Raw genomic sequence first — 22,300 nt, forward strand, 5'->3', positions numbered from 1 at the left:
TTTCCTTTGCGAACCATCTGTCTTTTCAATCTTTATACGCAGTTGCGAACGCCACTCGTTTTTTTCAATCACTTCTTTTTGGTGGTCGACGTATTGATCGGCATACCTCACACTCATTGCGCTGTCCTCCACGGGAAAATAGGGCTATATCAACATCTACATTTTCTTAATTACTTCATCAATATGCTCCTTTCGTCGATCCTCGCTGCTGCGTTCGTTGTGCCGCTTGCGGCGGCCCATGGCGGCATGGAGGGAATGCCTAGGATATTTGGTTTACCAAAGGAACTGAGGGCCAGTCACCCTCTGGCAGGTCTCACAGGACGTCATGCCGCTGAACCGGCTCGTCATTTCGGTCCTCGTCAGGCAGAAACTCGCTGCGGTCCCAGTAACGGCAATAAAAAGTGCGCTCAAAATGAATGTTGTTCCGTAGATGTAAGTACAAACTTTGGGGCTGTTTCACCATATATTGACGCTAGGGACAGGGGTACTGCGGCACCACCACAGAACACTGCCAAGCTCCCGACTGTTTGCTCGATTTTGGTCCGGCTTGTGACGCCAACAAAATTCCTGCTGGAGCGAGTACGCGTAATGATCCTCGGCCGAAGCTTGGAAGCATTCCCTATGGCGGCGAAGGCATCTATGTCTGCAACGACCCTGGCAAAGTTGCAATCACCTACGATGACGGCCCCTACATCTATACCGAGGGCGTCATGAAGCAGTTTGAAGCGAGGGGTGCTCATGCCACCTTCTTCATCACAGGCAACAACAACGGAAAGGGTGCTATAGACGAGAAGTGGGCGGCTGTCGTCAAGAAAATGTACGACAACGGCCACCAAGTCGCATCCCACACCTGGAGCCACCAAGACCTGTCAAAGATTACAAAGCAGCAAGCCTACGACCAAATGGTACACAACGAAATGGCCATCCGCAACATCATCGGCAAATACCCCACCTATATGCGCCCGCCCTACTCGTCATGCAACGCTCAATGCCAGGCCGTCATGTCCGAACTCGGCTACGTAGTCTCCTACTTCGACCTCGACACCGTAAGTCATTTTCCTCAAATCAATCCAACCCAACCCACTAACCCCTCAAAAAGGACGACTACAACCAACTAAACACCATCCAAGTCGCCAAGGACAACTTCAAAAAAGGCATCGACAGCCGCAACACGGCCCCTTTCGACGGCGACAGACTAGTTATCGGCCACGATATCCACCAGCAAACAGCTGAGAACCTCACTACCTACATGCTGGACTACCTCTACAAGCAGGGTCTGCAAGCCGTCACCATGGGCGAATGTCTCAAAGATCCAAAGGCGAATTGGTACCGTGATAGTGCGCCTGCTGCCCCAGGAACCATTGTGTCATCGACTGTTGCTGCCGCTCCCGCACCTAGTGCTACAGGGCCCCCAACAACGGATGGATCGTGCGGGCTGGCGAATGGGGGGAAGACGTGCATGGGGTTCGTTGCTGCTGACGGTAAGCTGGGTGAATGTTGTAGCCAATATGGGTTTTGCGGTAGTGCGGAGGGGTATTGTGGGACGGGCTGTCAGGTTGGATTTGGCAAGTGCGGTAGAGGTGGCGGTGATGGTGGTGCGACCGTATCTCCCCCTTCTGCGTTTATTCCCGCTGCTTCTACTGCGGTGGTACCTCCCTCATCTACCCCCGCTGCCGTTACAACAGCACCAGCACCACCAGCCGCTGCTTCATCAACACTATCAACAGCCATCGCGCAACCCAGCTCCCCTACCCCACCCCCTCCCCCTCCTGCAACTTCTCCTCCCGCCCCCAGCAAACCCCTCATCTCTACAAGCGGAAAATGCGGCGCTAGGAACGGCGCTCAAACCTGCGTGGGCTACAAGTCCAACTGGGGGATGCAAATGGAGTGTTGTAGTAAGATGACGGGGCGGTGTGCGAGTGGGCTTGATGCGTTTGCTTGTGGGGTTTCGTGTGATAAGGGGTATGGGAAGTGTTGGTGGTAGGTGCCTGCGTGGGTGATGGGAGAGTTGTTATATTCTTATGTTTTTATCATCTTCTTGGAAGGGGCCGGATGGTGATGGTTTATTTTATGATGGTTGCGTGAATGAATTTATATATTTTTTATTTATATCGGTGACTTGATCAGATGGATTAGATGGGCTGGTGGTTCTCCCTGATCGCAAATTTGCTACGTCGATGTAATCAGATGGGAGAAGTGTGTTAGTCAAGATGAATCTTGCTCGCTTCACCTTCTTGTAGAACGAAAGTTCCTTCGGAAGATGTAGTGTACTTGTTTGTCATCTCATGCCTGGACCTCCCGATTATTTCTTCGTGGTATTTACAAAGCGCGTCTACGTAAAAAGACAGTATCTTAGCCGATATCTCATAGATTTGTTGGCCCTTGAATCAATCTTTGCGGCATTTGCAAGGCCCGAGTGAATGGCATCTTAGCCGGTGCCTCACCGACCACCCCGCAGTCCCGGTAAGAGATCGATCAAGTGTGCTTACTGTAGATCTCTTGGCAAATATCTAAGTATGGCTTCGGCCGAGATCTAGCTAGTTGATCGAGCTTCACACGTAGAGTTTCGTCTTACACGATAGTTACCATAGGTTGATACAAAGCAACATCTTACGATTTTTCTCCTGGCTGTCAAGGCTCCACAAAACATGGTTGTTTTTGAGACGAGGTTGTCTTTGCGTCTGTTCTTCCGGTCCGACTTTGAGTACCCTCACGTCAGCTCGTATTTCTCCTCTGTTGACCGGTTCAGGTTAAATTGAGATTCTGGGCACTTTGAACAGACGTCGACTGCAGCTGTAAGATGGCACTGCCTGGCCTGCTTGGCCTACTTGGCGGACAGCCTCTCCTGTCTGCACAAGACACCAGTACGGCTTCCTTCATGCCGTATACTCGGTTGAATCAGGCCTTGCCACCCATACTGTAACCTTTGCTACCTGTGAGCTGTTCAGGCAAAACAGTTCTTTGCAAGCGAACTGTTGAAATAGTGATCACGACACTATACCATGCCCGTTTGAGTGTGTGAAGATACTGGGGGTTTTAATGACGTTGAATTGCTGGCGGCTTATATCTAATGGTAGGGCTTTGTGAAGACGTGTGATTTTCTCCCATACACAGCAAACGCCCTGGATTGAGGCAACGCTACTTCTCAATACCACCTACAAGTGAATATCACCTACAAGATCATCTATAGAGCCCCGGCAGTACGAGCATATAGCTTTTCCAGGTGTTGTTGCGCAGCATGCCAGCCCTTTGGCGCAATTCCAGTTGTGAACACATGGCGCTGTCGCAGAAGTTAGCCGTCTATCAATCTTCATCAACACATATCGCTTCAAATTATACATACCCTTTTCAGGCCGGTTGGTGGCGGAGGCTAATCTCCCATTGCGAGGCGCGAGATTTTCTAGTCATTGATTGTTAGCACGATTCATTGTTTAGAAAGGTCTCGAGGCAATGAGCTCAAAGTTGCTGTAACATATGTCGGTTTCGCGATCGTATAGCTAGTAGCCTTGTCTTTCTGTCATATGGAAGAACTGACGAGACCAAGAGCTACGTAGCAAACGCGATGGCATTGTGTGCTCAGAGTAGCGCGCCTAATCCTAAGATCGTATGGCTCAACATGCCCTCCAAACCATCACGAAGGACAGATATCCGCGGAGTAACATTGATGAAGAATATCGCAGCAGACTGTGCCGGGGGGGGGGGGGGCAGTAGCTGTTGCTCGAGCATTGTTCTCCTCCTGTCCCAGCCATGAGCCAGGAAAACAACGGGACTTGTGTGTAACTTTACTTACCAATAGGAGCAGCTAATAGTAAATGGTCAGCGTCAATGTACTTAGATTGGGAGAAGTGATAAGGTCAAGAGTCAGAAAACGTAAGATCGCGAGCCAGAAAACATAACATCATGAGACAGAAACATAAGATCGTGAGCCAGAAAACGTAAGATCGCGAGCCAGAAAACAGAACGTCATGAGCCAGAAAACAGAGTAGCAATGTGTGCTCGGAGGGTAGCGCCGCAATCGCTGGAATCAAGCATGGATAGCTAGGGATGATGCAATGGTGAAGGCTCAAACGCAATCGATAAAGCTTCTAACACATATTGGATTGAAGCTGCCACAACAGGTCAAGGGCGCAGGGCATCCACCACAACCGTTTGACCCGGACGTAAGCAAAGAAAATAATGAGAGTTGGGCAAAGATTTACTTACCATCCCTTAGGACAAGATTTCCTATTTTTCAATCAGCATGACTGCAGCAGGCAGAGTTTACGGGATCGTGAATAACTTACCGTTCTCAGGAACAGCGACTGCGAGGCAGGTGGCAGCAAAGAGCAAGATTGCGGCGAAGGTCTTCATCTTGAAGATAGGTAGGTAGGTAGGCTTAGATTGCGGTAGGGTAAATTGACTTTAGTAAATCTTTCGAAGTGTTGTGATTAATAGTCGAGAGGAATTCTTAGGTTCAGGGGCGACGGCTTCATAGATGTACTATCGGATAATCGTTGCCCCTATCCCTTTCTTAGGGGGTATTGCGACCTAGGTTAAATCTAGTAGGATTCTAAAGCGTTATTAGGGCCGACTCGAGCCATTAGCACTAGTAGACTCTCGTAGACGGGAGCTTACTTCTTTGCGTGGATCCTCACAAAGCAATTAGAATAGAATGTAGTAAGTACCACGATTCTTATCAGGGTTTGAAGGAGTGGTTTCTATGTTTCAAAAGTTAATTCTGTACTTAGAGGGGGTATCGCAAGTCCGAATCGTCCAAACAGACAACATGCCTCTACCTGGCCAACACAAAAAGCGGAATATCTCATTGCTGACGCATAATCACACGTAATTTTAATCATACGAACACTAGCGCCGTAGTCTTGCCAGTACGATCAAAAGAGTAAATTTATCCGAGTAAAATTGCAATCGTGCACAACTAAAAACGGCAGAAATCTGGCGACCTGCAAACGCCAAAACAACATATGAGTTTGACACCGGCCAAAAGTTCCCCAACTCGCAGATCTTATTATCTGTGCAAGGCACTGTTGTTTCCTTTAGCATACGACTGAGAAACACCAACGGCTGTCTAGAAAATCATTACTTACACTCCCGGGGGCCATCCTGTCGCGCAAGAATATCTAGTACATAATTAGTTCATGTGTCGCCTAGCACACTCACTAATTCGTAGGAGATGACTTACCGCCCTGAGGAACAGCGGCAACGAGGCAGGTAGTTGCCAAGAGCAGTATTGCGGCGAATGTCTTCATCTTGAAAATAAGGAGGTAGGTTGGATGGGTGGGTGTGATGTAAGAGTGTTTGGTAGCGGCAAGGTAAAAGACGTTGATTGATTCGTCGATAGTATGGTGGATTCGTTGTGGACGGGAAGTCGATTGAGGGCCCGTTAATTTATATAAAACTCTTCGAGATGACTGACGATCAAATGCAACTTTGTTGGAAGGTTTACGGCTAGATCGTACCAATCGGTAGGATCCAGGTACCTTACTCGGGCCGGTACTGTGTGTTGGTGCTGAGGATCTTCGCACACACGAGCCACGGGTAGACCTTCGTAAAGCTTACCTCTGTGGCAATTCGGTTCTGTCAGCTTGCGGGGTTTCTCTCGACGTCACGTCTCACGTTAGACTCGGAATAATATTTCGTGGCCAAGAAACACTGTGACCCCAGACATGGAAGATGCTGTCTCACCAGGTCAGCAGTCAATATAAGTGCAACATCTCAAACTTCATCGCAATCTATACAAAGACGCATATGTGGAATATTGATCCAACGATTCTAGCAATCACCTCCTAATCACACAGTCTCTGTATCTACGAGAGCACATTGGACCGCAACAACCTCTTTCAACACCAAAACGGTCTTCGTCTCAGGGCAAAAGTTCCGCCTCTTGGCGAGTGCGCAACGTATCCAACATTCATTGTCATCCCAAGAGCTGACGATACATTGCATTCATCTACGGTGCTTACTCTTCGGGCGGCGAGACTCCACGTGAATGGCTTATCGGGCAGTTTGGCGCTCACGCGATCTTGGAGATCTTGATCTTCTCCCGCGCAAGGAATGTGAGATCTATGGTCGGAGGCGGCATCGTTCATGGAGTAAGACGATGGGGGAAGCTAAGTAGTGGCCCGGCAGGGTTCATGCTTTCCATGCAATCATGTAACATGGACCCGCAATGATAACCTTAATCGGAGATCTAGTTTATGGCAGTTGTAGTTTCTTCTGACGTCGATGGAGATTCGTCTCGATATATCAAACAAGAAAGCCGGTGACGAAGCAGCATGGTAGGACTAGACGGAGCTTGAGAACGAAGGCTTCACGTATGTTCTGTAACAATCCGAGCACGATAGCTGACTGTAAACAAACGGCCCATAGACCCATGTGCACAGATGCGCCTACGCGCTTCTGCCTCTAACTCGCGCTATTTTTACAAGAGATGCTATGAACATACAAGGCAACGCCAGCAATGCAGAACCCGCTAATCATACAGACATCACACACGTAAAATCTCAATACCCAACGGCAAACGAAACGAGACCAACCACAACCAAGAATCCCCAAGATACACCCAAACCCATGGCACCGCTATGCACAACCTCTGGTGTACCGACCTGCTTCACATCGTCGATTTTGCAAACAGTCTTGCACCCGCCCTTTGACCGCTCCTCCAACATGCCCGATGTGTCCCTCTTGTTCTGGGCAATGCCTGCGTACGGGCCACTAGTGTTGAAAGTCATCTCGATCCATTGGATGTGGAACTCTGCGCTCTCGCCAACAGTCATGTTGCCGCTCCATGTGCCGCCGTCGCTCCACATGTTCATGACGAGGAAGCTCTGTTTGCGGGGCACAGAGTACGTGTTTGCGGCGACTTGCTTTTGGTTCAGGTACCAGTAGCTGTTCTTGGGCAGCCAGTCGATACGGTGGGTTTGCCAGTCGTCCCATCGCGGGAGGTCGGTGGGGCCGACTGATGCGACGGCGACTTCGTTGCCGTCCTTGCTGACTGCGGGCTGGTTGGTGTAGCGAATCTGGTCCGTGGGGTCTTTTGTGAGAATCTCAATGTCGGACTCGTTTTCGTCGTCGAAGAAGGTGAAGAATCCTGCGACTGCGCCTTTGGTTCCCTGAACACGGCCGTACATGCGCATCGAGACATGCATCAAGTTCTTTTGCTCATTCTCGATCTCGCCTGCCGTCTGATAGTCGTCTAGGCGTGATGTGCGTAGTGCAAGGTATGACGTTGAGTCTTCTTCGCCAAGATATACATTTGCGACCGAGTTGTTCATCGGTATGGGGAAGTCGGAAGTGGACGGCTTAGTCCAGTTCTGGATCCCCCAGTCTCTAGTCCATGCATCACTGCTAAACAGATCGGGTTGCCACGTGGGTGCCAGACCTGCAATCTGTGTATCATTAAGCAGTGGCGGTGGTTCGCTCAGGGCACCTGGGAGGTTCCGGAAGTCATAGAAACGGTAATATTGGAAGTATTCCGGTGTTTTTGTGTCCTTCCCAGAAAGCACGACGTAGCAGTCGCAGTCTGGGCTATTATCTTTGGGTGTTTCATTATTGGAGGTCGTGTACAGGTTCGTTGCGAGGGCGGGTTTTAGAAGTAGCACTGTGAGAGGTAAGAGCAGTGCTCTTAAAGGCGGTAGGTACGACATTGGTGGTGAGCCGTTATTGGCACCACTAAAACTATAGAGACGTGATCAAGTCAAAAGACGTGAAGAAGACGTAATAGGAGCGATTGACGTTTGGTAATGTAAAGTGAAAGTAAGACGAGTGTCGTGTTAGCTGTGAAACCGTGCAAAGAAAGCTGTGCGACACAGAGTCGTGAAGCGATGGCAAGACGCGATAGCAAGACACGAAGGCAGTGGAGAATCGAACGAGGGTTCCAAGCTCATATATGGCGAAGTAAATAGCGCCCGCTACTGTGCTTATACGATACGCCATCCTTGGTGACAATGTCGTGGGCCGGGAGGAGACACAAGTGTCGCGCTTGCGAACAGGCGGAACAAGCGGATGTTCAGCTAGCTCGTCGGCCTGGCCCAGTGAATCGTGCAGCGTGCGCCTTTTGCTAGGGCAGCAAAACGAACTAGTGAATGGAGGAAGGGAGGGATCCTTGAAACATTTTGAAACTACCTGTTTGTATGCTGCACTCAGCCACACTGCCTCATGACCCCTGCCTGTGTCCTGGAGTTTCTTGGGCCTGTATTCGGGCTCTGTGATGAGTCCGTATTCTCACTTTTTCCGTAATAATATGCCAGTTTCAGCGATCTTGGTGATAATTGTGCCCCTGGGTTCAATTCTGGCCTGCGTGTGTAAATAGGGCATGTGCGCTTAGCCCCATATTGGCGTTACCGGGCGCTTCCGTTTCAGCGCATCGCTTAATTACTGTGATTGACGCTGTCCGTTCCGTCGGGTTCGTCGATATTACTGAAATGCATTTCATCGGGGCAGGTTACTACTGCAAAATATGGTGAAATAGCTAACACGCCGCGTGTCTGATACGGAGGTCGAAAAAGGTTGTTGAGAAGATTGGGTGTTTGATCGAGTCAGTAGGATGGAAGAAGAGGAACGGTAATTATGCCGGGGATCCAATCAAGGATGCTCCAGCCACAGTTCCACTACCGGCACCAATGCACCAAGGGCCCAAAATAGTCCCAATATTGAATCGCCACGCCTGTGACAGATTAGCCTGATGCAACCAGGCAAACGACGATCTCCTGCTTTCCTGTGGCTAGTGACACACCTGACACTGTCGCCCGTTGTATGGGCTTTATTGGCGCAGGGTCTGGAATCCGAAGCCGGAACTTTATCCTATGAGGTTAAAGAGGCATTTGTCGGATGGTAGGTTTGATTCGTGGGCAACTGGTACCTGGCAGCAGCGACAGCGTTTGTTGAGTTTCTGACGGGTGGGCTTCTTGTAACTAGTTATTCCTAGGGACCGCGCCGGCTACTTGCGGAAAGGCGTGCGCGCAACTACCACGGCTAGTTACCTACACCTTCGAGGTAGACGCGACTGACTACGATGTGAAAGGCTATCCGCTTCGTTTTTCGTATCAATTGCAAATTGCCATGCCTGCTTGTCTCTCATGAAGCTCTACGTCACGTGCATTTGTGGACATCAGGGTTGGTGGAAACACGTTGCTATGACGTATTACAGCAAACAGCCAGAAAACGCTTGGCATAGCTACTACCAACAATTGATGTAACGGTGTGAGGAGAGGAGGACTGCGTTGCATTGTGTAGCTATGGAGGAACTGCAGCTATATAGGTGTGTGTGATGAGAAAGTGTGGTAGCGATAGCCGTACCCAACTCTCACCCAAGTCGGTCTTGGCAAGTCCCAAACCGTTACAATTGAGCGTGCATGCTCCCTCAGTCCCTGTCTATCCAACATTTCACACTCGCGATTTAGGCTGCCGCACACCCAGCGCTACAAGAAGAGCGCTTTTCCGCAGTCATGTCGGCCAAGAAACTGCCCACCGAGATCGACGACCAAATCCTTCGATAACTCTCACAATATGACCTCGCCGTCTTTACACGCACTTCAAAGTACTACCACGCCCGTGCCGAACCCATCTTGTACCGCAACATTGAGCTCTCTCGATACTGTCACTACGAGATAACTACGCTCTTGTTCACCATTCTGAATAGGCCAGAACTGGCAAAGCATATTCAGAGCATCAGCCTACCTCGATATGGATACAGCGGCGATGAATCCTTCCGATTTAGTCTCGAGCCCATGTACTGGGATAGTATACCCGCATTTAGGGAGACGATTGCGACCTTTTCAAAGTGTCAAGACAAGAACTTTGCATCACGATGGTTTCGTTGCATATACGACAAGGCTTGGGCAGATCTAGGACAATTTGACGGAGCTCTGGCTGCCATCATATGTCACGCGGTTGATTTGGAGCACTTGAGAATGGGGTTCCGGATGTTCAGGCACCATCCATCAATAACCATGGACATATGGAACACCCTTTGGCAAGATCAAACATCCACAATGACAACAGTCCCGCTCCGAAACCTGAAGAGCTTGAGCACTACATGCACACGCACACCAATCATGTTTCTTCCATGTTTGCACAGGATAGAACTAGCAGGATAGAACTAGCAGGATACAACGTGGGAGCCAACCAACTATTCTTCTACTCATACCCTTATTCTGATCTAGGTACAAAACTTGCCACACTCGAACTGAGTTGCAGTAACATACATCCCAAAGCAATCGAGAAAAATCTCGTTCGCCCTGAGTTCCAAGCCGTTAAGAAACTTCGCATTCGGAATATTGGATTCAGCCACGATTGGCTCAATTACGACCTTAATCTCCTGACTCCGATCATCACGAACAATCTCCGAAACTTGGAAGTACTGGAGCTTTCGATCCCTGCCAGGCATATAATGGTTATCCGTAAGCTCGGCAGACTCAAGGGTCTCACCAAACTTCGGGAGCTAAAACTCGACGTGAATCTTCTCACGGGATTGAACGACAGTGGATGCGAAGATCGAATGATGCACCTCCTTCACCCTGACGAGTACCTTTCTGACATACTTCAAACGCTTATTATCGATGGTATTGAATGAAACGATCCCTGCATTCCCTACATTCTCGAAAACGCTATAAATATAAAAAACACGACTCTCCACCTCGTTGCATACGATCTCAAAAAGAAGCTGGCGGAAGATGCCGCACTCTCCAAGTCCAGCAAAGGCTTGTGTACCTATCTATTCGATGCTGTACAGAAGTTGGCCGCAGCAGGCACGAAGTTGTACTTCTGGCAGAACGGATAGGGTAGGCCTAACAAGCTTTTTTATGGACCAGAGCATAGAGCCGACCTATCTTCCTAGCACGATGTAGATAGCGCAAGTCACATAAGTCACATCTCCGGGCCAAAATACTAGAGCTGTGCCGTGTAGGTTGGTTGTTGCTAGCGTCTCTTCACCCCACAACATGTAGTGGGCCGATTATATACGAGGACAACATTAGCTTTTGTTTCTTGCTGCGCTGGGCAACAGGGCATTTCTAAATGCTACAGGAATTTGGTAATGCTACCTTGTCAGTTTATACACTAAAGAAGTAGGAGAATCACGATGATACCACAGAGAGAATGCATACATTTCTCTAATTGTCAAGTGTAATCAGAGCTGTGATGTGTCTTGCTGATGTACTGATTATCCATCTATCGCAACAGTGTTGTTATGCGGATACCAGGATTCTTGGTAAATCAACAACATTAATTAAGAAGAGATAGGATAATAGAAGAGAGAGTGTTGAAGGGGGTTATGCCTTAACTCCGCTATGTCCGTATAAAGATATGGATAATTTCATCACAGGTCCGACCATGTCCCGACCTTTGAGAACGCCATATTAGCCCATTCCTCGAATCAAAAATAGTCCGTGGACAAGCTACCTACTCCAATTTTGTCCTACCTTTTGCAAGGTTTTGTATAACGTCTCCATCAATCTACCATGGCTCTTTAATCAACGTCTTACTCCAGCTTCGTCCTGCGTTTTCAAATCCCTCCTCAGCAATGGGTTTCTTATACAGCCAATTCTTCAAAACACCGCTCTATCCCACATCCGACTTCAGCGGCAAGACTGTCATCATCACGGGTAGTAATGTTGGCCTCGGCAAAGAAGCAGCTCGTCACTACGCGCGCTTAGATGCTAGCGTGCTCATCCTCGCCGTGCGCAGTCTCGACAAGGGCTTGGTAGCAAAGCAAGAAATCACACGCACGACTGGCCACAAAAATATCAAAGTCTGGAAGCTCGACATGAGCGACTACACCAGCATACAATCATTTGTCAAGCGCGCCGAAGACGAGCTAGATCGCGTCGATGTATTCATCGCCAACGCCGGCGTGGTGCGCTCGCAGTACCATGAAGTCAACGGGCACGAGGAAGGAATAGCTGTCAACGTTATTGCTACAACGCTGCTTATGGTAAACGTGATACGGCTACTCGGTTCAAAACTCGACCTACCTTCACAGTGACGGGGTCTGCCGCATACGAGCATACGATATTCCCACAGCGATCTGCTCCAGACGGCCAAATTCTGACTACGCTATCGCACAGAGAAACATGTGAAAAGTACTGGTCGCAACAGTATCCCGTGTCCAAGCTGATTCAGCTACTCATCGTGCGCGCCATTGCTAATCGTCATCCGGCCAACGTGTTCCCTGTGACTGTCAACATTGTTAATCCGGGGTTGTGCTGGTCTGAGCTAGCGCGCGAGGCTACAGGCTGGGGGTTTTGGCTCTTCAGATTGGTGGTGGCAAGGTCGGCTGAGGTGAGCGGTAGGACACTGGTACATGCAGGTGCCGAGGGCATCGAGACACATGAGAAGTACCTGAGTGACTGTGTGGTTGACGAGCCGAGTGCGCTGGTGACGGATGCAGCGGGTAAAGAGGTGCAGGCGCGGATTATGGCGGAGGTTATTGATGCGATAGAGGTCATTCAGCCAGGTGTGTCGAAGAATTTCTCGGCTGTGTGAGATGAAGCACAAAGGCTTTTGCTAGTTTAGTTAGTCAGTAGGGAAGTCGCAAATCAAAAGAGTGCTGTCCACAACACCCTCCACCAGATTTTCTCACAAAACTTCATCCACATAATTATTGAGAAGCCAGCAGCTTTATTACTATTTTACTGAAACAGATTAGTTGCTATCAATCCCATTCGAGGGTAGAACAACTGTTGCACGCTAGCAGGGCTATCCCTACACTCTCTCATTCCTCACATATATATAGCTTCCCTCGTTCATAGCTATACAATCAACTCAGTCCTTCATCTCTTCTTCCATATCACATACGTGAGAACAACTCATGATGTGCCAACGCATTCTCCTGTGCCAGTGCACGAATACTCAGTCCACTGACTCTCCTATCCATCGGAAAGTGATCAATAACTTTATCGTCCCTCCACATCTAAGATTCAACTCTCTCGGACGCTTGAGCCTTACTAAGAGGTGTTAGAACGATCGGATGTTCGGAACTCGGATGTTCACTTCCCTAACTCCTAACTCCATGCAACCACCACTCCCAAACAGTGGCCGAAAGATTGCAATGACGCTGCAATTTGCGATCGTATCATAAATTACTCTCTAAATCCATGCTGTGCTATTGTATCGTAAGCAAAGAATAACTTATAGATGCGTAGCTTACTATTCTCCTGCAACAGCTGTTCCTCGTCGCTTGGCGTCTTAGTTGCTAAGTCCTAACTCCATGCTACGTGAAAATCCTCCTAGTACTGGCGAATAATATTTAGATGATGCCATCACTATTAGAGACACTTAAGTTCAGCCTGGGCCAAACCCTACCATAGTTTGCAAAAGAGTTGGCCAGAAATGAGTTCTGCACGGTTGTTTGTTATCGGTGGCACTGGCTTCATTGGCCCTGTTCTCATTGAGCATGCAGTTGCTGAAGGCTATAAGGTGAGTGGTCACATACTGAACCATATCCCGAACCGATGTTACTGTCGCCCCGTCCTCCTGATCAGTGAGCCCTAGAGTACACGCTTGTGTCTAAATCTGGCATACGCAGCCTCACAGATACACTGACTAACAACAAAATCCACACCCAGGTACACGCTCTCTCCCGTACCGAAGCCAGTGATGCCAAACTACGCGCCTTAGGAGCGGAACCCATCCGTGGCGACCTCACCTCCCTGGTCACCATCCGCCACGAAAGCCAAGAAGCCGACGCCGTCATCAACCTAGCCACCGCCTACGTCTTCAACCAAGGCAAATACGAAGACGCACTACCAATCGATAACGCGGCCTTTGACGCCATGTGCGATGGTATTGCCGGCACAAACAAATCTCTCATCACCACTACGGGCACTCTAGTCGCAAAGGCCGATCCGAATGGCAACGAAACAGATGAAGATGCTCCCCCTGATCCCACCCCTCTTAACATGCGCGTTCGAGCGGAGTATCACGCACTTGCGCGAGGAAAAGAACTGGGCGTGCGTGTCATGATCGTCCGCATGGCGCCGTTTACCTATGGCCGTGGCGGAAGCGGCATCGCGCTCTTCATGAGCATGGCGAAGAATACAGGTGGGCTCCCCACCGTGAACGGCGGTGGCAACCGCACCACGGCCGTACACGTAGATGACGCCGCGCGCCTTGTACTTTTGGCGGTAGAGAAAGGTGAGGCGGGCGATGTGTTCAACGTTGCCTCGCAGACTGAAGTCACGATGAGGGAACTGTTCGGTGCTATCAATTCCTCGGTTGGAATGCCCAACAAGGATATCAGGAGCGGGGAGGCTAAGGCGGCATTTGGTGAGACGATTGCGTGGTTTCTCAATGCCGAGAATAGGGCTTCGGGGGCGAAGGCGCAGAGGAAGTTGGGGTGGCAGCCGAAGGGCAAACCAATTCTTGAAGACATCAAGTCTGGTTCGTATGTAGCTGTGGCGAATGCACTCCTCCAATAGGAACTTTCCTCCAGGATAGATAAGATACGCGTTCTTTGAGTTTACTCACTACATGTCATTTGTTTCTTCTAAACTGGCCTTGATGCATTCTCCAGTCATCGCGAACTCTGGTTTGCGACTCATCGTTGTGGGCATTTGTCCTCAACACCCCCGGTTCATTGCCATCCGTCCTATAGTCGACCTAGACCCTTTCTAAGAACCATACCCACCGGTTACAACACTCAAATGACTTAGCACGACTTTATGTGTTGCAGTGAATGCAGTCAATTAAAGTGTAACCGCGCGAGGCAGTAATCAGAGTATTTTGTGTGTGTTGTCTGTTGTGCTGTCATGGCCACCTTATATGTAGCCATAATCAGGGTCTATTTGCATGACGTATCTCTGATGCTGGTAAGAGGAGAAGGTGCTCATGGAGGGGAGGGAGGAGCGCCAGGACAACACACGTGACATGCGCAATACCCTTGCCTCACAAACCGCAACATTATGTCTCATAGAGCCAACGCGCACACTACACCTTGATGCATTCTTCTTCTGAGATGCCTCTAGCTGATGCTAGAAATCAACTTCAACCCGGTAGCGAACCATCCTGCTGCACTCGGAGCACTGTGTTCTCTATTCGACCAGTCAACGTGACACAAGTGGGCCTCGCCAGCCCCACCGCATTCCAATAGGTCCCATCACCCCGCCACCTCTTTACATCTCTTCTATAAATCCAGCGTTCTCTTAACCTTTGTTTCACAAAAATTTCCTCGATAGGTAAGATCTTAGGTATGTCTTACCTCAGCGAAGAGCCACCGGAGGCACAGCCTATCCCGAAATTGGCGGCGACAGCCAATGTGCAATGCCTCATGTGCGATGAAGCAGCCACAATGACCTGTCCCAACTGCGAACAGTCGTCTTACTGCGGGAAGCGGCACCAACGCAACGATTTCGAAAAAACACAAAATCCTCTGCAAACAGTTGCCGAATTTCCTGGAGCAGAACCGCCCAGCACCTACAGGCCCAAATTCCATCTGACGCCGCGCCATTTACTTCAATCCAGCAAAAACAGAACCGGAGTTTGTGTGGGTCGAAAGGATGAGAATAGGAAACCGTACGAGACGGCTCTTGAATACGTTGTTTAAAGCAAGCCCAGGATCAAGCCTTTGCTCTTAACCGATGAGGAATTAGCAAGAAAGAAGGCCGAGGAGGCTGCGAGCAAGAACAAGACAAAGACAAAGACCAGGCCAAAGAGCAAGACGGATAGCAAGTCCAAGAGCAAAGCCCAGAAAAAGGTTCTGTCACACTGCATTAACGTACGCTATCGTGATAACTTCATGGATGACAAATCGATCACGAACAGCGTTGCGACTGCAATGATTCACGGCGAACTGGCAAAGAGACTGACAGATGAGGAAAAGAAGGGGAAGAAGACTGTAGATGAACAGGTGGAAAAAGAGGAAGGTAAATTGAAAGAATGGAAAGGTCCGATGCTATTCCACGGCATGAAAGATCTCAACAATGTTCCCGGCATGGGAACGATGAGTTTCAAATCAGGCGTGCCTAGTACAGATCTCGAGGTTCGAGATCTTAGGTATATCATTAATTGGCTAGCTGGGTACGACAAGGATGATGCCCCTGAATTTGGCTCTTGAACCATTCACATCTTCAGTATGTTTCCTGACATATTTGGATGAAAATGGCGACGTTGCATGCACATGAACAGGGTGGGTAGAGACCGTAATATTCGTCTCCCTTTTGATAATCAGAAAAAGCATCATCTTGAACAAACGAAACTACAACTATATGACATAATTTGTCGGATCGTGAGTATCGGTAGAGACGTCGGCTGCTGGACACTTCGGCCCGACTTCGGCCCACCTTGCGCAGAGCTTAGGTATACCTTCGTAGCAGCTGTGTTCGTAATAAATCAATCACCATCACCGAACAGAATGCATTCCTAGTTATCGTTATTTCCTTTCAGCACTAGTGCTATAGACCTTCCAACATAATTGATTATTCCCAGATTACAACAAGAAACCCCTCTCCCTCCAACTCATAACAAACCCCCGCACCGTCTCCTCATCAACAGGTCCAACACCCCTCATAGTCTCCGAATGCGCCCTACTCTTCTCCATCCCCAGCAAAATCCCCCCACAACTCATCCTCCTAAAATCATCCGCAAAGAAATCAACCAACCGCTGCGCGGGATTCTCATCAAACTTCCCCGCCGCCCCCGTAGAAGGGAACATGCGCACCCTCCGAATTCACTCCTCAAAGGACACAATCTTATTCTCTGGAGTCCCCAGCTCTCCCACCAGCAACTTCAACATACCCGCCCAATCCTGCCTCACCGGATTATCGATATGATAAATCTTCTCCGGGAATTTATCCAACAACAAGTCCGCACTCGCCCCCGCCACATCATCCACACACGTCCAACTAACTACGCTCTCAAGTCTCGGCAGCGCCTTAAGTGTCTGCGCACTCTTTACCAAAAAAGCAAAATGCTCATTCTCATTCCAATACCCACTCCCCGACGACCCAGCCACCTGTCCTAACCTCACAACCATCGCCCTAAAGCGATCCGGATACCGGTGTAGTGTCTCATCTAACACGCGTTCACACACAAACTTTGCGTCGCCGTAGCCATTCGGAAGTACAGACTTGATACCCATTGTTTCCTCAGGAATATGCGGTGTACGCGCGTGAAAAGGGTAATGTCCCACCGTCGCAATCGACGAGATGAACTGGAAACTGAATTTGAAGCCCGGTCCGCGTTTCGCAGCTACAAGAGCAGCGAGGTCGAAGAGGTGGCGGAGGACTTTGAACTGTGGGGTGAAGGCTTGTAGGGGCAGTTTACCGTTCATGGGCCATGCGTTGTGCACGATGTGTGTTACGGTGGTGGAGAGGGTGGCGTAGGTTTCCTCGGGGAGGCCGAGGAGGGGCTTTGTACTGTCAGTTTCGTAGGCGGTGATTTTGGAGAGGGAGGAGGCGGGGAGGGTGATGGACTTTTGGGTAAAGGCGTTGAGTTGGCGTTCAAGTGGCGTGTAAGGGGAGTTGTGGCTGCGTCGGTTGAGGCAGATTACTGAGGTTACGGTTGGGAGGGAGGCGTAGTGCGCGGCCATGTGCGAGCCTAGACTGCCTGTTGCACCGGTGATGAGGATGCAGTGGCCGGTGCTGGGGGGTTTTGATGATGTCGGTTTCGGGAATAGTGGGGATGGTGAAGTCGAGGGCGGTTTTGGCGATGAGCTTTGATGTTGCTGCTTCTCGCTCTTCGTGGCGGAAGTCCTACTGATTCTGTTAAGAGGGTATGGGGATTCGGGTGGTTAGTAGACATACCTCCTGCTGCTTTGGTGCGATGGGCAGGCGGGGGGTGCTGCTTGCCTCCTGCAGTGGCCATGATCAGGCGTTGACATTTCGTCTCGACGATATGGCCATCACTCCAGTCGACGTGGCCGTAGCTCACGCCGTGGAGTACCTTCTCCCAGTCCTCAGCGGACGACAACGCGTGCTGTCTGTCGTCCTCGAACAGCCACCAACCTTCAAAAACGCCGAAGATGATGTCGCACCAGTACATGGGCTCTGTCATCTCAACCATGAGAAGAACACCATCCGGACGCAGCATCTTGCGAATATTGGTAGCCGCAATTGGCAGACTGCGCGTGGCGTGGACGGCGTTACTAGCGAGAACAATGTGCTGACTGTGGAGCAAGTCATCGGCAGGCACCTTCTCAATATCATGAGTCCGGAACTTTATGAACGGGAGATGCTTGAACTGCTTCCTCGCAGCAGCGACGAAACTAGCTGCGAGATCGGTGAATGTAAACTCCACCTCGATTTCTAGCTCAGCAAGCAAGGGCAAGATAACCTTAGTCGTTGCGCCAGTACCAGCACCCATTTCGAGAATCTTCAGTGGTCCCTGACTTGGTCGCTGGGAAGTCGACGCTGCAAGCCGACGGATGAAGTCGCCCATTTGCGCATAATAGATCTTATTCATCGGATTATCAGCGTAGACGCCTGCAACGAGTTCCCGGCCACGGTCAGTGCCAAAGATGAGCTTGATACCGTCTTCGTGTCCGGTGAGAATGCCAGCGAGGTGCGATCCAGTGTAGTGAGCTAGTTCATTGCAGCAGGCATGTTCGGGGAAACTGGAGAGAAGCTCCTTGAGGATGTCGGCGCTTTGTCTCTTAGGGACTGCAATGTGGGTTCTGGTCATGTTTCCGCTATCGAGCTCTACAATATGCGCGGTCTCGAGGACGGTGTAGAGGTACTGTGCGAATCTCTTCTGGTCGTCGGCATACGGGATCGATGGTAGCTTCTCTCTCGGTTTAGTTGCGGCGAGATCGCAACCTAGTTCCTTGAAACCTTCGATGATGAGAGCTACGCAGAGCTGATCTTGAAGCGGAGCGATGGTGGAAAGGTACCCACGATTGCCGTATTCCTCCATCAATCGATCGGTCGTCAGCTTCGTCTCGCCAAAAGCCTTGAGGATTGCAGATTGAGGTAGCTCAAGACCCTTTGACAGAGCCTCATTGAAGTCAAGATCAACGGAAGTAGCGTTAGTCGATACCGACGCTGGAGTGGTAGCTCCGCCCGCAACATCCTCTGCTTCATCCTCTGACGCAGATGAAGAATGAACCACGACATCATCAGTCGATGCACCCAACGCCCCCTGGACACAACTCAGTAGACTCGGGAAGTTCGTGACATGCATGAGCTCATCCTGCGGCAGGGTGCACTCGAATTCCTTCTCAATCTCCCTTGCCATCTCGATACCCATCAACGAATCGATACCAATATCTCCAAGCTCAACATCGTCCTTGATCTCTTCGGGCTCAAGACCCGAGATATCCGCCAAAACAGCCTTGAGCTTTCCGACGACGTTGATTGAAGGGGTTTCGGGAGCAGGTTTAGCCGCCTTCTGGGTGACGGGAGCAGCCGCGGTTTGCGGAGTAGGCTGCGAAGGAACTGGAGTTTCCGCTGATGCCATGAGTACGGGCGCAACACTCTGACTCACAGGAGCCTTTACAGTCCCGCTTTGTGCCGTGAGACGAGAAAACAGTTTACCCATGGACGTCCTGGCTACCTTTGCGTACTTGACACCCATGATGACTTCCGTCAGCGCACCAGATGTAGCGTCGAAGATGAAGATATCTGAAAGTACCGAGTTTCCATCTGCAGAGCGTGAGTGTTGGCAGAAGACATGCCACTTCTCTTTCGAAGAAGCCTTGATATTGGCCGTTGGGGCGCGCAGCCAGTGCTCAACACCGTTTGCGATCCACATGTCCTTCTCGTCGTCGTCCATCATGCAGTTGACCCAGAGACCAGCTATCTGGCAGAGCGCATCAGCGTAGAAGGCATCCAACCAGCCTTCGCCGCCATGCTTCTTCACGACCAGACCCGCGGAAACGGAGTCTTGACCTACAACCCTCTGAACTCCGAAGTAGAGAGGTGAGTAGTCAACGATAGGCGCGAATATGCGATAGATGCTTCGCTGACCCTGTAGCACCTCATCCGCGTCCTTGGAATAGAGAACTTGTACGCATCGGCTGTTGGTAACAAGGCGATCATAGCGGGAGAACTCTGCCTGGTACTGCAGATCGTTTGAGCTGCGGAAATGCAGTTCTCCGGTCACGTGAAGCGTAGGTGCTGCGCCAGAGAGACCCGTAGACGTCCACTTCCAGCTCCAAACCGTGCGATTGGCGTTGAGAGCCGGGAACTCGGGGAAGCCATCTTCGCCGATTGTCTCTGAGGGCCTGTCAACACTCAAATGGTGTTCAAGCGCAACTAGATGGCCAGTCAGATTACAAAGACAAATACGATATGGAAACACATACCAATTCGAGATTGCAACGCCCGTATGTGTCCTCTGTTTGGTCCACGAGGCTGTCGTGTAGTTGTTGTAACACAGGTCACACCTGAGTCCTAGCAGACACCACATGAAGGCTGGCCCCTGTCACAACGAAGTTTGCGTCTGCAGCACTCATCGCAGGCTAAGCCAGCTTGTTGGCGGCGTGGCGCACTAGTGGCTGGGCTCTTGGGAGTTGGCGACATGTTCCTGCAGAGTAACTTCTTCAGTCTTGAGTGATCACGATCTTCAACTTTGACCTGGAGTTATATACTGGAGCATCAACCCGTAGATAAGTACCTATTCCCTCAAGCCACAAAGAATGTTCGCGAGCGTAGCCTCCCACCGGGCGTTCTTACCCCGGCTCTTCTCCCACCTTAGTCTGACTATCACACTCGTGAACGCGCATACTAACGTGTCATTATCGGTTGTACTACGACGCAGGAGGCGAATCTGCAGCGCTCTCCCTGACTCCAAGGCTAGAAGGCTGATACTCTGGTCCCCTGGCACTACTAAGCTTCATGCATGGAGGCAGTGTGGGCCCGACCCTGGTGCGCCCACTCCCGCCAGGTTCTACCGAAGCTTACCCACTCCAGCTGGAGGGGAATGTAGGGTACCCTCCCCGCTCGGGAGTATACGTAGCGTGAACATGTCTTCGGCAGATAATGGTGCGTGCAAAGGTCAGGCCTGGGTAGTAACCATGCCACGCTACCTTCCCGATGTCACAGGCCCAGACGGTTTGGTCTGGCAGGCATAAGCGAGACCCAAAAGCCCATAAAATCTGGATGGCCCTATTAGAAAACGTGAATGGTCCGCTCGGACCTGGAAATACTCCGCGGCGGGTGAGGCTTATACCACATGCAACGGCCAGCTAGCTAGCGCCAATCTCCAATTAGGTACCTGTTGTGTACTAGGAAGGAACATCCTTGGAAGAATTACGCTGTCTGCGGCTTCATGAGGAGGCTGCTTATGCGGTAGGCGGCTGAGCATCTGGCCGTTATTCGTGGGATGATTTATCGAATTACTCGCATCTTACATCTGGATCTGTTGTGCTAATCCCCTGTATATGCATGTAAGTATGTAAGCAAAGATCCAATACCTAGGTTCTCAAGTAACCAGCTACCTGGTTTGAAGGAATTCCAAGAGGTTGCCACTACTTGCCTGGGCTGGCACGAAGTATCGGCAGTTGAGAGTGCTCCAATGTGTAGGCTAGTACTGGCTGCAAGTGTCCTGCACACCCCACTCAGAACTGCGGACTGGTCTCATGGCCTGACTCCACCTGTAGACGTCAACTTATCAAAAAGGATGTCGATTCATAAACGCTGTTTCAGTCGGCCCCAAACCCGATACAAGGCCGATTATCTGCAGAACAAGGTCGATCCAGGACCAGTCGTATGTTCAGTGATTCCAAGATGGTTAGACCTGATCAGCGGCTTTTCCCGGCCCGGCATATCCTTGGAATAATACGAATACGACTGACGTGACTTGCATTGTGCGTACGGCCCACGCGCCTTCGCTCCTTGGCCTTAAAGGCTTAATTGCTGCTCGCGCTCGGGAGCAAACGCTTTCCGAGATACTAACGGGATGGAAATAGTGGGTGCAGCGGGAGTTGCAGGCTCGTACCTATGCTTACGACCCACAGGACCCTTGCCCTCGGACATGGCCTTTGAAAATGCCGTGAACTGGTAGGATAGATGGCTGGGCCTAAAGCACAACTCTAGGAAGTGCGGCGAGACATGTACATCCAAACCCAAGTCTCCAGGTAACGAGGCTGCGTGTAGAATGGGGCGGAGGCACGCCATGGGATCGGACTTTATTAGGGAGATCGTAGGTGCTGAGAACTTTACTTGAGATCCAGGAGCTCGTATCTGCTAAACATTCAGGCTCTACAGTACCAGTAAGTACTTGCAGCTGCGCTAATTTTGATGGACCCCGAAATTCAATTCAATTCAATTCAAGAAATATTGTTGGGACTTTGCGTTGATAGTTTGGAGGCCAAGGCGCACAGCTGACACATAATAGGGCCGAGACGTATCGCGGGGTAGTGGTTTGTTGT

The 22,300-nt window shown here is 50.3% G+C and overlaps 9 protein-coding genes across 9 annotated transcripts; 5 read left to right on the plus strand and 4 right to left on the minus strand.

Moving 5' to 3' along the window:
- Window positions 1-183: 183 nt before the first annotated feature.
- On the plus strand, window positions 184-1,578 carry PtrM4_001080 (CDA1, xylanase-chitin deacetylase; the record flags this gene model as incomplete). The annotated part of the gene is made up of 4 exons (XM_066102575.1): window positions 184-432; window positions 483-1,046; window positions 1,100-1,481; window positions 1,556-1,578. 4 exons carry the CDS (start codon window positions 184-186, stop codon window positions 1,576-1,578), a joined length of 1,218 nt encoding a protein of 405 aa, XP_065964777.1.
- A 2,204-nt stretch (window positions 1,579-3,782) lies between these two features.
- On the minus strand, window positions 3,783-4,350 carry PtrM4_001090 (uncharacterized protein; the record flags this gene model as incomplete). The annotated part of the gene is made up of 3 exons (XM_066102576.1): window positions 3,783-3,802; window positions 4,204-4,224; window positions 4,284-4,350. The coding sequence occupies 3 exons, from the start codon at window positions 4,348-4,350 to the stop codon at window positions 3,783-3,785; spliced, it is 108 nt and encodes a 35-aa protein (XP_065964778.1).
- Window positions 4,351-5,076: 726 nt separating this feature from the next.
- PtrM4_001100 (uncharacterized protein) lies at window positions 5,077-5,246 on the minus strand (the record flags this gene model as incomplete). The annotated part of the gene is made up of 2 exons (XM_001941713.2): window positions 5,077-5,117; window positions 5,180-5,246. 2 exons carry the CDS (start codon window positions 5,244-5,246, stop codon window positions 5,077-5,079), a joined length of 108 nt encoding a protein of 35 aa, XP_001941748.2.
- Window positions 5,247-6,500: 1,254 nt separating this feature from the next.
- On the minus strand, window positions 6,501-7,643 carry PtrM4_001110 (PMG multi-domain protein; the record flags this gene model as incomplete). Its single annotated transcript, XM_001941714.2, has 1 exon — window positions 6,501-7,643. One exon carries the CDS (start codon window positions 7,641-7,643, stop codon window positions 6,501-6,503), a length of 1,143 nt encoding a protein of 380 aa, XP_001941749.2.
- A 2,420-nt stretch (window positions 7,644-10,063) lies between these two features.
- On the plus strand, window positions 10,064-10,570 carry PtrM4_001120 (uncharacterized protein; the record flags this gene model as incomplete). Its single annotated transcript, XM_066102577.1, has 1 exon — window positions 10,064-10,570. The coding sequence occupies one exon, from the start codon at window positions 10,064-10,066 to the stop codon at window positions 10,568-10,570; it is 507 nt and encodes a 168-aa protein (XP_065964779.1).
- Window positions 10,571-11,518: 948 nt separating this feature from the next.
- PtrM4_001130 (FabG, Dehydrogenase with different specificities (related to short-chain alcohol dehydrogenase)) lies at window positions 11,519-12,480 on the plus strand (the record flags this gene model as incomplete). The annotated part of the gene is made up of 2 exons (XM_066102578.1): window positions 11,519-11,976; window positions 12,063-12,480. The coding sequence occupies 2 exons, from the start codon at window positions 11,519-11,521 to the stop codon at window positions 12,478-12,480; spliced, it is 876 nt and encodes a 291-aa protein (XP_065964780.1).
- An 846-nt stretch (window positions 12,481-13,326) lies between these two features.
- PtrM4_001140 (Epimerase multi-domain protein) lies at window positions 13,327-14,414 on the plus strand (the record flags this gene model as incomplete). The annotated part of the gene is made up of 2 exons (XM_001941716.1): window positions 13,327-13,413; window positions 13,563-14,414. The coding sequence occupies 2 exons, from the start codon at window positions 13,327-13,329 to the stop codon at window positions 14,412-14,414; spliced, it is 939 nt and encodes a 312-aa protein (XP_001941751.1).
- Window positions 14,415-15,883: 1,469 nt separating this feature from the next.
- On the plus strand, window positions 15,884-16,048 carry PtrM4_001150 (uncharacterized protein; the record flags this gene model as incomplete). Its single annotated transcript, XM_001941717.2, has 1 exon — window positions 15,884-16,048. The coding sequence occupies one exon, from the start codon at window positions 15,884-15,886 to the stop codon at window positions 16,046-16,048; it is 165 nt and encodes a 54-aa protein (XP_001941752.2).
- Window positions 16,049-17,000: 952 nt separating this feature from the next.
- On the minus strand, window positions 17,001-20,450 carry PtrM4_001160 (polyketide synthase; the record flags this gene model as incomplete). The annotated part of the gene is made up of 4 exons (XM_066102579.1): window positions 17,001-17,004; window positions 17,028-17,684; window positions 17,732-20,183; window positions 20,420-20,450. 4 exons carry the CDS (start codon window positions 20,448-20,450, stop codon window positions 17,001-17,003), a joined length of 3,144 nt encoding a protein of 1,047 aa, XP_065964781.1.
- Window positions 20,451-22,300: the final 1,850 nt, after the last annotated feature.

The sequence above is a fragment of the Pyrenophora tritici-repentis genome, chromosome 1 (genome assembly GCF_003171515.1).
Source record: "Pyrenophora tritici-repentis strain M4 chromosome 1, whole genome shotgun sequence".
In the NCBI taxonomy this organism is placed as follows: domain Eukaryota; kingdom Fungi; phylum Ascomycota; class Dothideomycetes; order Pleosporales; family Pleosporaceae; genus Pyrenophora; species Pyrenophora tritici-repentis.